Below are 12475 nucleotides of genomic sequence, written 5' to 3' on the forward strand. Positions count from 1 at the left end.
TCCCCATCCTGCCTCAGCTGCTGTCTTCTGCAAGTTACTTGATTTATCCATGTACCTTTTCCCTTCTCTGCAAAGATGAGGATAAACCATTTCTCACAGAGAAATGTTTTGAACCCTCACAGAGTTGTTTTAAAGAATCAAAAAATGCCTTTAAAAGAACCCCAAACAAACAAAAAAAGAACCCCAAACACTGCAAAAATTAGAAACGTTTATACCAATACATGATATTGTTATTATTATGTTTTTTAGTACTGATTTCTGAGTAGAAGCACTCGAGGCAATAGGAAGACTGCCAACATGAGTAAGACCTGGTTAAGTCCCTCGAGGGCCTTTTAACATTTGGTTGAAATAGTCTCTGTCTCCTCTTCTCTATACGGCCAACAGCAACTGTTCTCAACAGCTGCACAGGAGGCGGACTGTGGCCCCTTCCAGCAAACTCAAGCTGTGGTTTAGTGAGTTGGTCATTAGGTCAGTATGAAGACATAAAATGCAAGGATGGCCTGGGCCCCAATCAACATGATCTTTTAAAATCTCTATGCTGCTCCTTTTTTTATATCCCCAACGACGTCCCAGGCTTACGGTTCCCTAACGTCACTTAAGCTGACAACAAACAGTTATTAGGATTCACTTAGTTCCAGGCACTGGGCTAGCTTCGGGGGGACACAATGATGAATACGATGCCATTCCAGTCCTCCAAGAAGCTGCCATTTGTTAGAGGCGATAGACTAATAGATTTAAAATCACAACACAGCATACTGAGAGCTGCAGAGAATTCTGTTCCAAGTCCTACAGTTGTTTAGCCACTTTCTGAACACCTCCAGTGAAAGGGAATTTGCTGTCTTATGAACTCTGCCATTCTACTGCTGGGCAGTTCTGATTCACTCACTCATTCATGCAGCAAATCATTAGCAAACATCTTCTGTGTTAGGCACTGCCCAGGCAAGGCTCCTATGTTCATGGAACTTAGACTCTGCTAAGAGAGACAAAGAATAAACAAAAAAGCTAATATATGATATAATTTCAGGCAACAATCAATGCTATGAAGAAAAATTAAGCAGGATAAACAGATAGCCATAGGATGGGAGGGGGGAGCTATTTCAGATAGGGTGGGCAAGGAAGTCCTCTCTGAAGGGGTAACATTTGAGCAGAGACCTTAAAGAAGTAAGGGAACAGACCATGTAAAGAAGAAGAGCATTGCAAGCAGAGGGAACAAAGACCCTGACATGGAAATCATCTTAGCATGTGCAAGGCTAGCAAGAGGGCCCCTGTGGCTGGGGGCTGAGTGAGTGTTTGGGGGTGGGGGTGAGGATGTCGTCCCACATGGGAGACAGGGGCTAGATCATGGGAATCTCTGTGGAGCAACATGAGGAGTTTGCATTTTATTCTAGGTGTTTGGGGGAAATCATTGGAGAGTTTTAAAGCAGGGAGTGAGGTGACCTAATTCCATTGACAGGGTATTTCCACATATACTCCCTCCCTTAAGGTTTACCACAACCTAAGAACAGTGAGAGCTAGAATTCTCATGTTGCAGATGGGGAAACTGAGGTTCACAATGATTCGCTTGCCTGGACTCCCATGATGAGTGGTGGAGCTGGAACCGGGCCTCTGATCCCCCAGGCTCGAATGCAGCCCTGTGTCTTCCTAATCAGTTGTGAGTGAATGAATCAAGTAACCAGTGGATCGTGTTCCCGAGGGGGAACCCATCAGAGCCAGGGCCCCCGAATCCAGGGTGCGGAGGCACACTGCCATTTAGACGGGGACTGGGAACCCTGCAGTGTGTTCCTAGAGTGTTCAGTGACCACAGTGTGTGTGTGTGTGTGTGTGTGTATGCTCTCTCTGCCCAGGTGGATGAAGAAGCCCCGCTGTGGGGTCCCCGATCACCCCCACTTAAGCCGCAGGCGGAGGAACAAGCGCTATGCCCTGACTGGCCAGAAGTGGAGGCAAAAACACATCACCTACAGGTGCTTAGAGCCCCCACCCTTCCCTGGCTTCAGTTCCATCCGTGCTCGGGGTTGCTGCCGCTGCCTGAGTTTCAGAGGCCCCTGCTGTAGGTGGTGGGTCTGTGATGGGGGTGAGAGCCAGGCATGGGGGCATCAGGACCAGGTGCTGAGAGCCTATGCCTTCGTCCCCCTTGGGGCTTCCAGAGAATGCTGCGTCTCCAACTTCAGGTGTGTTTGGTCCTTTGGGGACTCAATAGTTGTGTCCTGTTTAGATTCCTACAGTTTTTAGAAAGTGGGGTATGGATTGTTCAGCAACTTTCTGCTGTGATAAAAAAAAAAAAATGGGGCGGAACGCACTCTCCCCGTCCCTGCTTGCCAAACCCCACTCCCTTTGATCCGGATCTCTTCTCCGCTGAGCCCGAAAGACTTCACCTGAACTTCCCAGCACAGTTCCAGTTGTCTCCTAAGAGAACTGAATCACAACAGTGTCACTCCTGAACTAGCTGGGGAAACCAAGGGCGGAGGAGGACCAGTCTCCCGGTCAGACCGGTGACCAAGGACAGGGATGATGGGGCCCAGCACAGCGGACTCAGACGGCACAATTCAGAGTGGGGCTGAGGCAAAGGCCAGGCATAGAGCAGGCTCAGGTGGGCTCTGGCTGGCACCTCCCAAGATGCCCTGGTTCAGGGGTAGGATCTAACATAGAGATTTTTTTAAGATTTTATTCATTTATTTGAGAGAGAAAGAGCACAAGTGGGGGTGGAGGTGCAGAGGGAGAAGAAAAGGGCTCCCCGCCGAGCAGGGAGCCCAACACGGGGCTCGATCCCAGGACCCTGGGATCATGACCTGAGCCCAAAGCAGACCGTTAAACTACTGAGCCACACAGGCGCCCCTCAGACAGGGATTCTTAAAGCTGAAGAACGAGGGGCTCTTCAGCTGATGAGCTATAGAGACCAGAACTTGATGTTTTCCAGAAATCTGATGAGAGAAGGAAACATAAGAAGAATCTGGGTTAGAAACTGGATAGACTCTTAAGGTCTCCTGAAGAGGTAGAATGAATCAAGAGAAAGAAGAACTAGTTTCTAACCTTAACTTCTATCACTCAACCTTTCTGGGCCTCAGTTTCCTTACCTATAGAATGGGTGAATAATCCTTACCCAGGTGTTCATGGGGCAGAGCACCCAGTAGTGATGCTCTGTTATGGAGAACCATTCAATATGGTTATTGTAACCTTAAATCACTAAGTCTATAACTGACTACATCGGATACCACCCTATACCACCTTCCCAGGCAGACAAGCAGTAGATTGGTAGTTGGTACCAAATATTTGTAAAAGGGATGTTTCACTTAAACTCTCCACTGTTTAAATATTTCTATAACTTTTATAAATGTTTTATAAACACATTTTATGTATTGGGAGAAAAACTTAAAATTTAGAAAATGCTATCCCTCCACTTAATTTTTTTCTGCACATTGGAAAGGAATTCTGTATTCAACACAAACTTTGTGAGAGATCAAATATAAAACCTCAATTGAAGCAAAGCTTCTGGGACTGAGGCAGGGGTGGGGACCCAGAACCTTGCCCACCCAGCCTCTTCTTCAACCCCAGGGGTAACTCAGCAGAATCCTAGGGTTCAAAACTTGAAGATGACTGGTTTGTATGGTCTCTGGTGTCCCTTTTAGCTCTGCAAGCCTCTGACTCTGACCGTTCCTCCCTAGTAACTCTCCCCTTTCTCACCAGCATTCACAACTACACCCCGAAGGTGGGTGAGCTAGACACACGGAAAGCGATTCGCCAGGCTTTTGACGTCTGGCAGAAGGTGACCCCGCTGACCTTTGAAGAGGTGCCCTACCATGAGATCAAAAGTGACCGGAAGGAGGCAGACATCATGATCTTCTTTGCTTCTGGTTTCCATGGCGACAGCTCCCCATTTGATGGAGAAGGGGGATTCCTGGCCCATGCCTACTTTCCTGGCCCAGGGATTGGAGGAGACACTCACTTTGACTCAGATGAGCCGTGGACACTAGGAAACGCCAACCATGATGGTAAGGCCATGAGGGGGACAGGGGGTCAGTCCTGGATTGCTCAGTTGTCAGGGAAAGAAGCCCTGAGGAAGAGCTTGGGATGCCATAGATGAGTTTCCTGCTCTGGAGCTTCAGGTCCAAGAGCTAAGAACCCAAGAGGGTAGAAACTGAGGTCTTTGATAATGTTCAACACTGATCCATCCATGGAGTAGGGTCAGATCACTTAGTAAATGGTCTAAGGAGGGTGAGTCCAGAGGGAAGGGTTAGGCCATGAATAAGAATATGAAGTAATGGATCAGAGACTGGAGAAAAAGGTAAAAAAGTCATTCAAGCGGAAAGTGGGGTCTGAAAGTGGTAGGCTCTGGCCTGACTGGTAAGGGCTTCAAAGGCCATCGTACAAGACAACATGACTCTCTCTCCTTTATGTCAACTTCACGGGCAGATAACAGGCCCCATAATCACTCTAGTATCCATGGATAACTTGCTCTTCAGCACTGTAACTCGGTGAATGTTTTATGGAACCAGAGTCATATTGTACAGTACTAGTAACAATACTCTTCAGCTTGCGAAAGCGTTCCTCATCAGTATTTACTCCCGAGGCACTTGTTTAGTAAGTAGGCAAGTGTACATCATTATGCCCATTTTTAAGATAAAGACCTTGGGGCTCAAATGGCATAGCTGGTAGCTGGCAGCACTAGGGCTCAAACCACAGCCCAACCACTGACTGTGTGACTAGGGGCAAATGATCCACTCTCAGTCTCTTCGTATATAAAAGGAGGGACGGGACTAGGTGATCTCTAAGACCCCTTCCAACACCAGCGTAACATGATACACAGCCCAGGGTGGGGGGTATCCAAACATTTAAACAAAAAAGACATGGTCTCTGCCCTCTGATAACCCACAGTTGAGTGGGGGAGACAATGTATGCATAAGTAACTCTGTCACAAAGCAGGCTACTGAAGGATGTAGCAGAAATATCAAGAAAATAAGAAAATGCAGTGGGAGCCTGGAGGAGAAAGGGATAGAGGATTCTGGCTTTTAGATGAGAACAGGTAACGATTAGCAGGTTGATATTCTAAGGCCTGTGTCAAGTGCTTTCCACGTACTATGTAGTATGTATATATTATTATTACCATCCCCATTTTACAGATAGGTAAACCAAGGTATGTAGAAACATTAAGTAGTCTTCCTACAGTCTCATAGTCAGTGAATGGCGAAATAAGGCTTTGAACCTGGGCATTATGAGTCTGGAGCACATACTCTTTTTTTTTTTTTTTTTTTTAAGTAGCCTCTACACCCAACATGGGGCTCAGACTCAGGATCCTGAGATCAAGAGTTGCATGCTCTACTGACTGAGCCAGCCAGGTGCCCCTGGAGCACATACTCTTAGCTACCAAGCTAAGCTTCTATGGTTCTCAAACTGCAGGGCACACCAGAATCACCCAGAAACCTTTCTAAAGAATGCACATTCCAGGTGCCAGGCCCCTAACCTCTTGCTACTCTGATTCTCTGATTCTGGGGTCAAGCCTGGGAATCCTCACTTGGTGTAATAAATGCTCCAGGCACCTCTGATGTAGGCGTTCCATCACCTTGAGAAACACTGTCTTGATCCCCAGAGTTTCCCTCACTTGCCTGGTCATAAGAATCCCCTGGGGTTCTTGTTATAAACAGATTCCTAGGTCCGTCCCCTGGGCATTCTGATTCTTAAACTTAGGCACGTCTGGGAAACACAGGGCATTCTTTTTCCTCTGTTATGCTTCAGGCTGAGAGCAGACTCCTACAGGCCCAGAGGCTGGGTCTGGTGTCTGGACATGGGGCAGCCTCCTTAAGAACATTTCAGATCATTGCGTGGATCAGGGACTGGCAACTCTTGGCTTATCTGTCAAAGGGTGGTTTGGCCAAGGCTCAGCCTCGGCAAAGATAGGAAACTTCTTTCTTTGTCCTTTGCCCTCTTCAAATGTTGGTCCTCTTTCCTATCCGGCGCCATTTCCTCTCTCCTGGCATCCCCTTCCTTCTGTGCTGGGTGTACTGCCTGGCTTTCTGAACAGCTATTCTTTCTCCCCTTCTTCTTGAATCAGTGTCAAGGAAGGGCTGTCTGCGCTAACTGATAAGGTGTGAGGAGAAACTAACATTTTTGAGCCCTGTTACGTGCCAGGTACAGTTAGCTGGCAAGATCTTAGTTATAGCCCTGATGGAGACAGGTGAATTCTTAAAGGCATGTTGCTAGCAGAAGCACAGGGAAGACTGTCCTACCAACTCTGCCCTCCCCTTCCCAGCTCTGGGGTTTTTGCTGCCTGCAAGCCCTCCTTGCTGTTGAAGACCTTGGGCCCCATCTCAAAATCCCAAGAACTTCTGGTGGTGTATGTGGGAAGGAGCTGGGGCCTGTGGACGGGCACAACCCCAGCGTCCTCCTGCCTGTCCTACCCCATCCTGATGAACAATCGCCAACTCTGATAGATCATCCAAGATGGCCAATGTCTTCTTTGGACAAGAGTCGGGAATTTTCTGTGCTCTGGAAAGCCAAGGATGAACTGTTCAGAAGCAGACCCTGACCTTAGCAACAGGCCCCTGACAGGTGAACTGGAACACAGCAGGTCGCCCTAGGACAGTTTCTGGAAGGAGATGAGAAGAACCAAGATTTATGGAGCACCTGTATATTATCTCGTTTAATTTCCACATAAATTCAGCGAGGGAGTACGTGGAGCCTCCTGGGAACTTTGTGTTTATTGGCTTTCTTCTCTCTTCTAAATTTCCATTATGGAAACCTTGAAACTCACAAAAGAAGGGAGAATGATAACATGAACCCCCAGGTGCCCACCGCCCTGCTTCGGCCATTCCCCACATGATGTCACCGCCTTCATCCCACCTTCTCTTCCCCTGCCACTTTTATTTTCTGGCCGATATATTTTAAAGAAAATCCTTGGCACAATATCATTTCACCTGTAAATACTTTAGGACATACCTCTAACGGATTATTTTTAACACAACCACAAAACCATGATCAAACCCAACAAAATTTTTGATAATTTCTTAAAATCCAATTCCCAGTTTGGGTCCATTTTCCCAGAATTACCTCAGAAACATCCTTTATAGCTGTTTGCTTGCATCAGCATCCAGACAATATCCACATAGCATACATGGTTGACGTCTCTAAGATGTTTTCATTTACTGTGGTCAGCTCGCTTCCCCACCCCCAACCCCAATGAAGAAACCCGGTCACTTGTCCCAAGTATAGGCATTTGGTTTGATGAGATTCAGATCCATTTTTAACACACCTCCCTTCCTCCTATATCCTGAATATTGGTCAGCAGACCTACAGGCCTGACTAGACTCACTTTTGGACAAGAGCTTCCTAAGTGGCGGGGGTCAACCCTCCTGCGCCACACTGGGACGCTCGGCCGTCCCACTGTTAGTGGTGCCGAGGGGGAGCAGCTGCCTCAGGTGTGTCGGCCTGACCCAATCACTATAAAATTCTTAAAAAAAAAAAAAGTTACTCAAGTCCTAACCCCAAAGTTCTGACTCAGAAGCTCCCCCATCTGTGTGTTTAAAAGTCTCTCCTAGAGAACCACTGGATGGAAGGGTGGAAGGGTGATTCTGATTCTCCATGTCATTGGAGTCTGTGTGAAGGGCAATGTGGCCCATCGTGCCTTCCAGCTGGTTTCGGGGGCTGCTTCTAGGCACCTGCTGTCCTCATCTCTTTCCAGTGGGTCAAGCACTGATGTCTAGGTTCACTAAGCTCTAGTGAGAAGGGAGCCCAGCCCTGCAGGGAAGGTGACAAGACAGGCAGAGTCACTGAGACCAGCTTTCACGGAGGAGAGCCCTTCCGCGATGGCTTCTGTGACTCTCCCCGCCACCCTGGGAGTCAGACCAGGCAGGGATCCCAGTCTCCCTTTAACAGATGAGCAAAGTAAAGTTTCAGGTGGTTATAAAAACGCACACCGTAAGTGGCCGAGCCAGGTGGGAACCCAGGACTCTGAATTTTTAATAATCGCCCCAGGTTGGTTCTGCCGCAGGTGGTCCACGGACCACCCCTGGAAAATCACTGAACGTTTGGCACTGCTCCCTACTGGCTGCTATCATCCAGCCCTGTCCACACAAAGCCTGCCCGCGAGGAGCTCACAGTCCTGGGGCACAAGAGAGCGTGTGCTAGTGGCTGTAACAGGCGGGGCGGGGGGGTCATAAAGACGATTCAGATAAACTGCTGTGGGAGGCGAGGAGGGAGGACTCACTGCCAGTGGGGGAAATCAAGGAAGTCTTCCTGGAAGATGTGGCAATGAGCTGAACTTAGAAGGAGTAAGGCTATTCTGGGTGGAGGGGGCAGCACTGGCAAAAGAATAGAGGCAAAGGGAAATGTTATAATCTTTTGGGGGGTTGGAAGGGTCAATGAGATGGGGCTTAAAAAATACGGAGGTTCCAAGAAAAGGAAATGAAGCAGAGACAAGGCATATTTGAGTAGCCGAGCCAGACGTTTGGGTACTTGCGAGGAGGCCGCAGGACTTGAGCTCCTGGCCCGGGGGGAACACTCCCTCTTGGGGATGCTGGTCCTTGCGCACAACTCCACGGGAGCCTGCTAGTTGATAGTGATCTGCAGCTCTGTGCCAGGTGGCAGTGTGAGCACTTTACATACCCTGCCTCATCCACTTCACCCCCATTTTTAGGATGAAGGTACCGTTATTCCCTGCATGTTACAGAGGAAGAGATTTAAACTGTCACACGGTTGCGACATGGTGGAACTAGGATTCGTGTCGGTCTGGCTCCCTCGGACTCCACTTCTGGCCACTCTGCTTCCTTGCTTCTCACCCTCTTGGAGGGTAAAGACCCTAACAGCCTCTTGCCCATGAAGTCCTGGGATCCTCTCCATCCTTCTGCTTTTCCCCTCACAAGCTCTGGGGAGTTCTTCTGCCCCTGTCCCCTCTCCTTCCATCTCCCCAGAGCAGCCCCCACTGAACAGTCTCTTGGGTTTCTGTGCAGTGGGATGCCAGCTCCCCAGCTCCTCTCTACCTTTCAGTCCCCGGAATTAACCCACAGTCTTTGTTCCTTCAAGGGCTGTGCAGGGACCCAGGTGCAGGGGCTATCAGAGTAATAGGCAGAGACTGAGGACAGAGGTTTAGAGTCTTGCCAAGTGCTCAGAGCCCTGCTCCCTGGTTCTCAGCAGAGGTCCCTATGGATGCCCCCCGAGGAAGAGCCTGGTCAGGAGACAAGAGGCCCGAACAGCTTGTCCCAGGTTGAAGAACAGGTGAGGAGCAGAGCCAGGCAGGACCGGCCCCCAGGAAGCAGAGCTGCCTTCCGCTGGCTAGTAGCTGCCTTTGTTCAGGATGGAGCTGAGAGATGAGCTCACCCTTCCCCGCTGCCAGAGGAACCAGGACCCGAGGCGGGAACTGGGGGCGGCCTGGCCTCCTCCTGCCAGCTTGCCCTTCCCCCAGCAGAAGGCCAGCCCCAGGCTCTTGGCCAACCTTGCACTGATCTTGTCCGTCCCCACTTCGCTGCAGACACTGGTGGTGTCAACAGAGAGGCAGGCATGCACTCCTCTCTTCCCAAGACCTTAACCAGGAAGCCCAGAGACAATCCCCAGCCCCCTGTGACCCTCACAGGGCCCTCACCTGCGCTGGGCAACTTAGCCAGTGACACTGGAACCAGAGTAGTCGCTAGGACTCCTGACCACCTCCTGGGCTCCTGCAGCCTCCCCTGCACTTCAAGGTGGCAGGAATGAGCTGCAGCATGCCTCAGGGCCGGGCAGTGAGAGGCAGAGCTCAAATGCCAGAGGTCAAGGCAAGCCAGAGGTTATAACTGGACAGACAAGGGTCAGGACTATCGGTACAACAGCCTGCCCAACTCCCTGTCCCTTGTGTTCCTTTCCCAAAGCTGGGGTTACTTAACCCCCCACCCCGACCCCCCAAATCAGGCCTTGCTCTGTCCCAGGCCTGATCCAGAGGCTCAGAGGAGTTGGCTTAAGAAAGTCTGGTAGCTGGAACCCCACTGGCCTTGTGCTTCCTTTCCGGTCAATGGGCCTGTTCCAGGCCGAGCTGCCATTTTCTGTATGCTAACAACAGCTACTAAGCAGCGCCACGCCCTTTACACATATTATCTTATCCAATCTTCGCATGACCCTATGAGGTAGGTATGATCTCCTCATTTTACAAATGAGGACATTGAGGCTCAGAGGGTAGACCTGTTGGCCAAGTTCACAGCGCTGGTGGGGGTAGAGCTGCAGATGAAGGTCTGTCTGGATCAGGGCCCCATGCTCATGACCACCGTGCCATGTTGCCGCCTCAGCTTCATGCTCGGGATCCCGTGTCCCACTTTCGGCACCTGGACCTTGTTGTTTTCACTTGCATTTGAGTACCTGCCTTGATCTTGGCCATGGTTCAGGTATGTCAGGACTAAGGTGTTGCTGGATGGAGCACTGCCTTGCAGTCAGGACCCTGCCTGCCCCCCGGGGCCTCCTGAAGCTGACTGTCTGCCCGCCGCCCCCAGACCTCCCCTGGCTCGGCCCTTTTCATCTCTCACCCAGACCCTTCTCCCAGCTTCCAACCCGGCCCCACCAATGCCCTACCTCTGGTCTCCCTCCCCTCTCCTCCCTCCTCCAGCCACAGTGCAGCCAGAGTGACTCATCACGTTGCCACCCCCACTCCTGTCTAAACCCCCCACTGGCTAAGAAGCCAATCCAAATTCCTTTGCATGGCATCACAGAGACCCACTTGCCAGCCTGGCTGACCTCATCTCTCTCTCTGCCCTCCCCTCGTGCTTTGTTCCAGAGCCAAGTAGAATGAGCCTGCTTGTCCCTGGGTCTTGTTTATAGCGTTCTCTCTGCCAGGAATGCCACCCCCACCCCTCCCTCTCCTACCTTCCGAGTCCAATCTCCTGACTAACTTCTTATCTTTCAAGAGCCGACTTAAACTTCACCTTTATGAAGCTTTCCCTGGACATCTTCAAGTTTAAATCACTCCTCCCTTTTCAGAATCCTCACTTGACCCTTACAGACATCTTTTAAAGCACCTGGAACATTAATCTCACTTATTTTGTTTCTCTCTCCAAATCCCCCACATATCGAGAGTTCCAAAAGGCAGGACTGTGTAGGAGTTCTCTGTAGATCCCAGGGTCCAGCGCAGGGACTGACACAAAGCCTTTGCTCAGTGTTCGCTGAAGCAATGGATTGACTGACACCTGAGTGGGTGCCCTGGACACCTCCCCACCCCCCTCTCCACAGGGAATGACCTCTTCCTGGTGGCTGTGCACGAGCTGGGCCATGCGCTGGGACTGGAGCACTCCAACGACCCCAGCGCCATCATGGCGCCCTTCTACCAGTACATGGAGACACACAACTTCAAACTGCCTCAGGATGATCTCCAGGGCATCCAGAAGATCTACGGTGTGTGGCAGGGGAGAGGGGGCCTCTGCTCTGTCTTTGGGGCTGGACTGTGACTACCTGCCTGAGGGGTTGGGGGGGGCACTGACATCCATCCCCACCATAGCCACTGTCCGACCTTTAGAGACTTCTGAGGTCTTTGCCTGACCCACTGGGAAACTGTGGGGGAGGGTCTGAGCTGCCAAAAGTGAGCGGAATCCCACCCACTCCCTCTTCTCTACCTCCTCCCCCTTCATACACCTCCCCCTCGCCTCCTGTGGTATACTTTCAAGGGGACCCCACCTCTAGTCAAGAGATTCTTAAACCAGAAAAAATGAGAAGCTGGACTAATATTTTGATAAGATAGGAAAGGCCTCCCTCCCAGTTCCCTGTTCACACTGGTATGTGAAGGCCTTGTTCTTATCAAGTCAGTTGAGATGAGAAGACCAGTTACTGGAGCAAATGCATGTCAGTATAGCACAGGCTGCCTCAGCCCCCAGGTTATGAAGCACAGGAGGAGGGCTCCCTCTGGAGGTCCTGAGGACCTCACAGAACAGATGGCCCCATGGAGGACGGGCAGGATCTCCCTCAGCGAAGCAGGGGAAGACAGGACAGGGGAGGTCGGGACTGGAGATATTTTGAAAGTAGAATGGACAGGATTTGCTGATAGATCAAACATGGCAGTGAGGGTCAAGGGCAACACCAAGATTTCTGGCTTTTCGAATTGTGGGGCAATAGGATTTACCAGTCTGGTGCTCAGAGATCTGGGCTGGGATATTGATTTGGAATCTTTGGTGTCCAGTTTATAACCACTAGCCACGTGTGACTATTGAAGTTTAAATTTATATTAATTAGAATTAAATAAAATTAAAATTTTAGTTCCTCTGTCCCACTAACAACTAGTCACTCATTTCAAGTGCTCAACAGCCACATACAGCTGGAGGCTACTGTATTGGACAGTGCAGATATAGAATATTTCTGCCATCATAGAACATCCTATTGGACAGCCCCAACACAGAAGGTCTTTAAAGCCATGAACCTGGATGAGATCACTTAGGGTGGTGATTTTTAACTAGGGGACTCTTTGGAATTACCTTGGAATTTTAATAAAAGGTGCTCACATTCTCAGAGATTGGGTTCAAATTGGTCTGGGGTGCTTTCTGAG

General features: G+C 50.0%; 1 protein-coding gene across 1 annotated transcript in view; it reads left to right on the forward strand.

Moving 5' to 3' along the window:
* Positions 1 to 12475, forward strand: part of MMP24 (matrix metallopeptidase 24) — a 40044-nt gene that overhangs the window by 20434 nt on the left and 7135 nt on the right. The window contains exons 3-5 of the mRNA XM_088026759.1: positions 1845 to 1961; positions 3682 to 3986; positions 11173 to 11334. Of these exons, the coding sequence (XP_087882885.1) occupies positions 1845 to 1961; positions 3682 to 3986; positions 11173 to 11334 (584 nt within the window). The remainder of the gene's footprint in view (positions 1 to 1844; positions 1962 to 3681; positions 3987 to 11172; positions 11335 to 12475) is intronic.

This window comes from Eumetopias jubatus, unplaced genomic scaffold (assembly GCF_037043125.1).
Source record: "Eumetopias jubatus isolate StellerSeaLion01/CBP00866 unplaced genomic scaffold, mEumJub1_p1.0 scaffold_9, whole genome shotgun sequence".
Taxonomy (NCBI): Eukaryota; Metazoa; Chordata; class Mammalia; order Carnivora; family Otariidae; genus Eumetopias; species Eumetopias jubatus.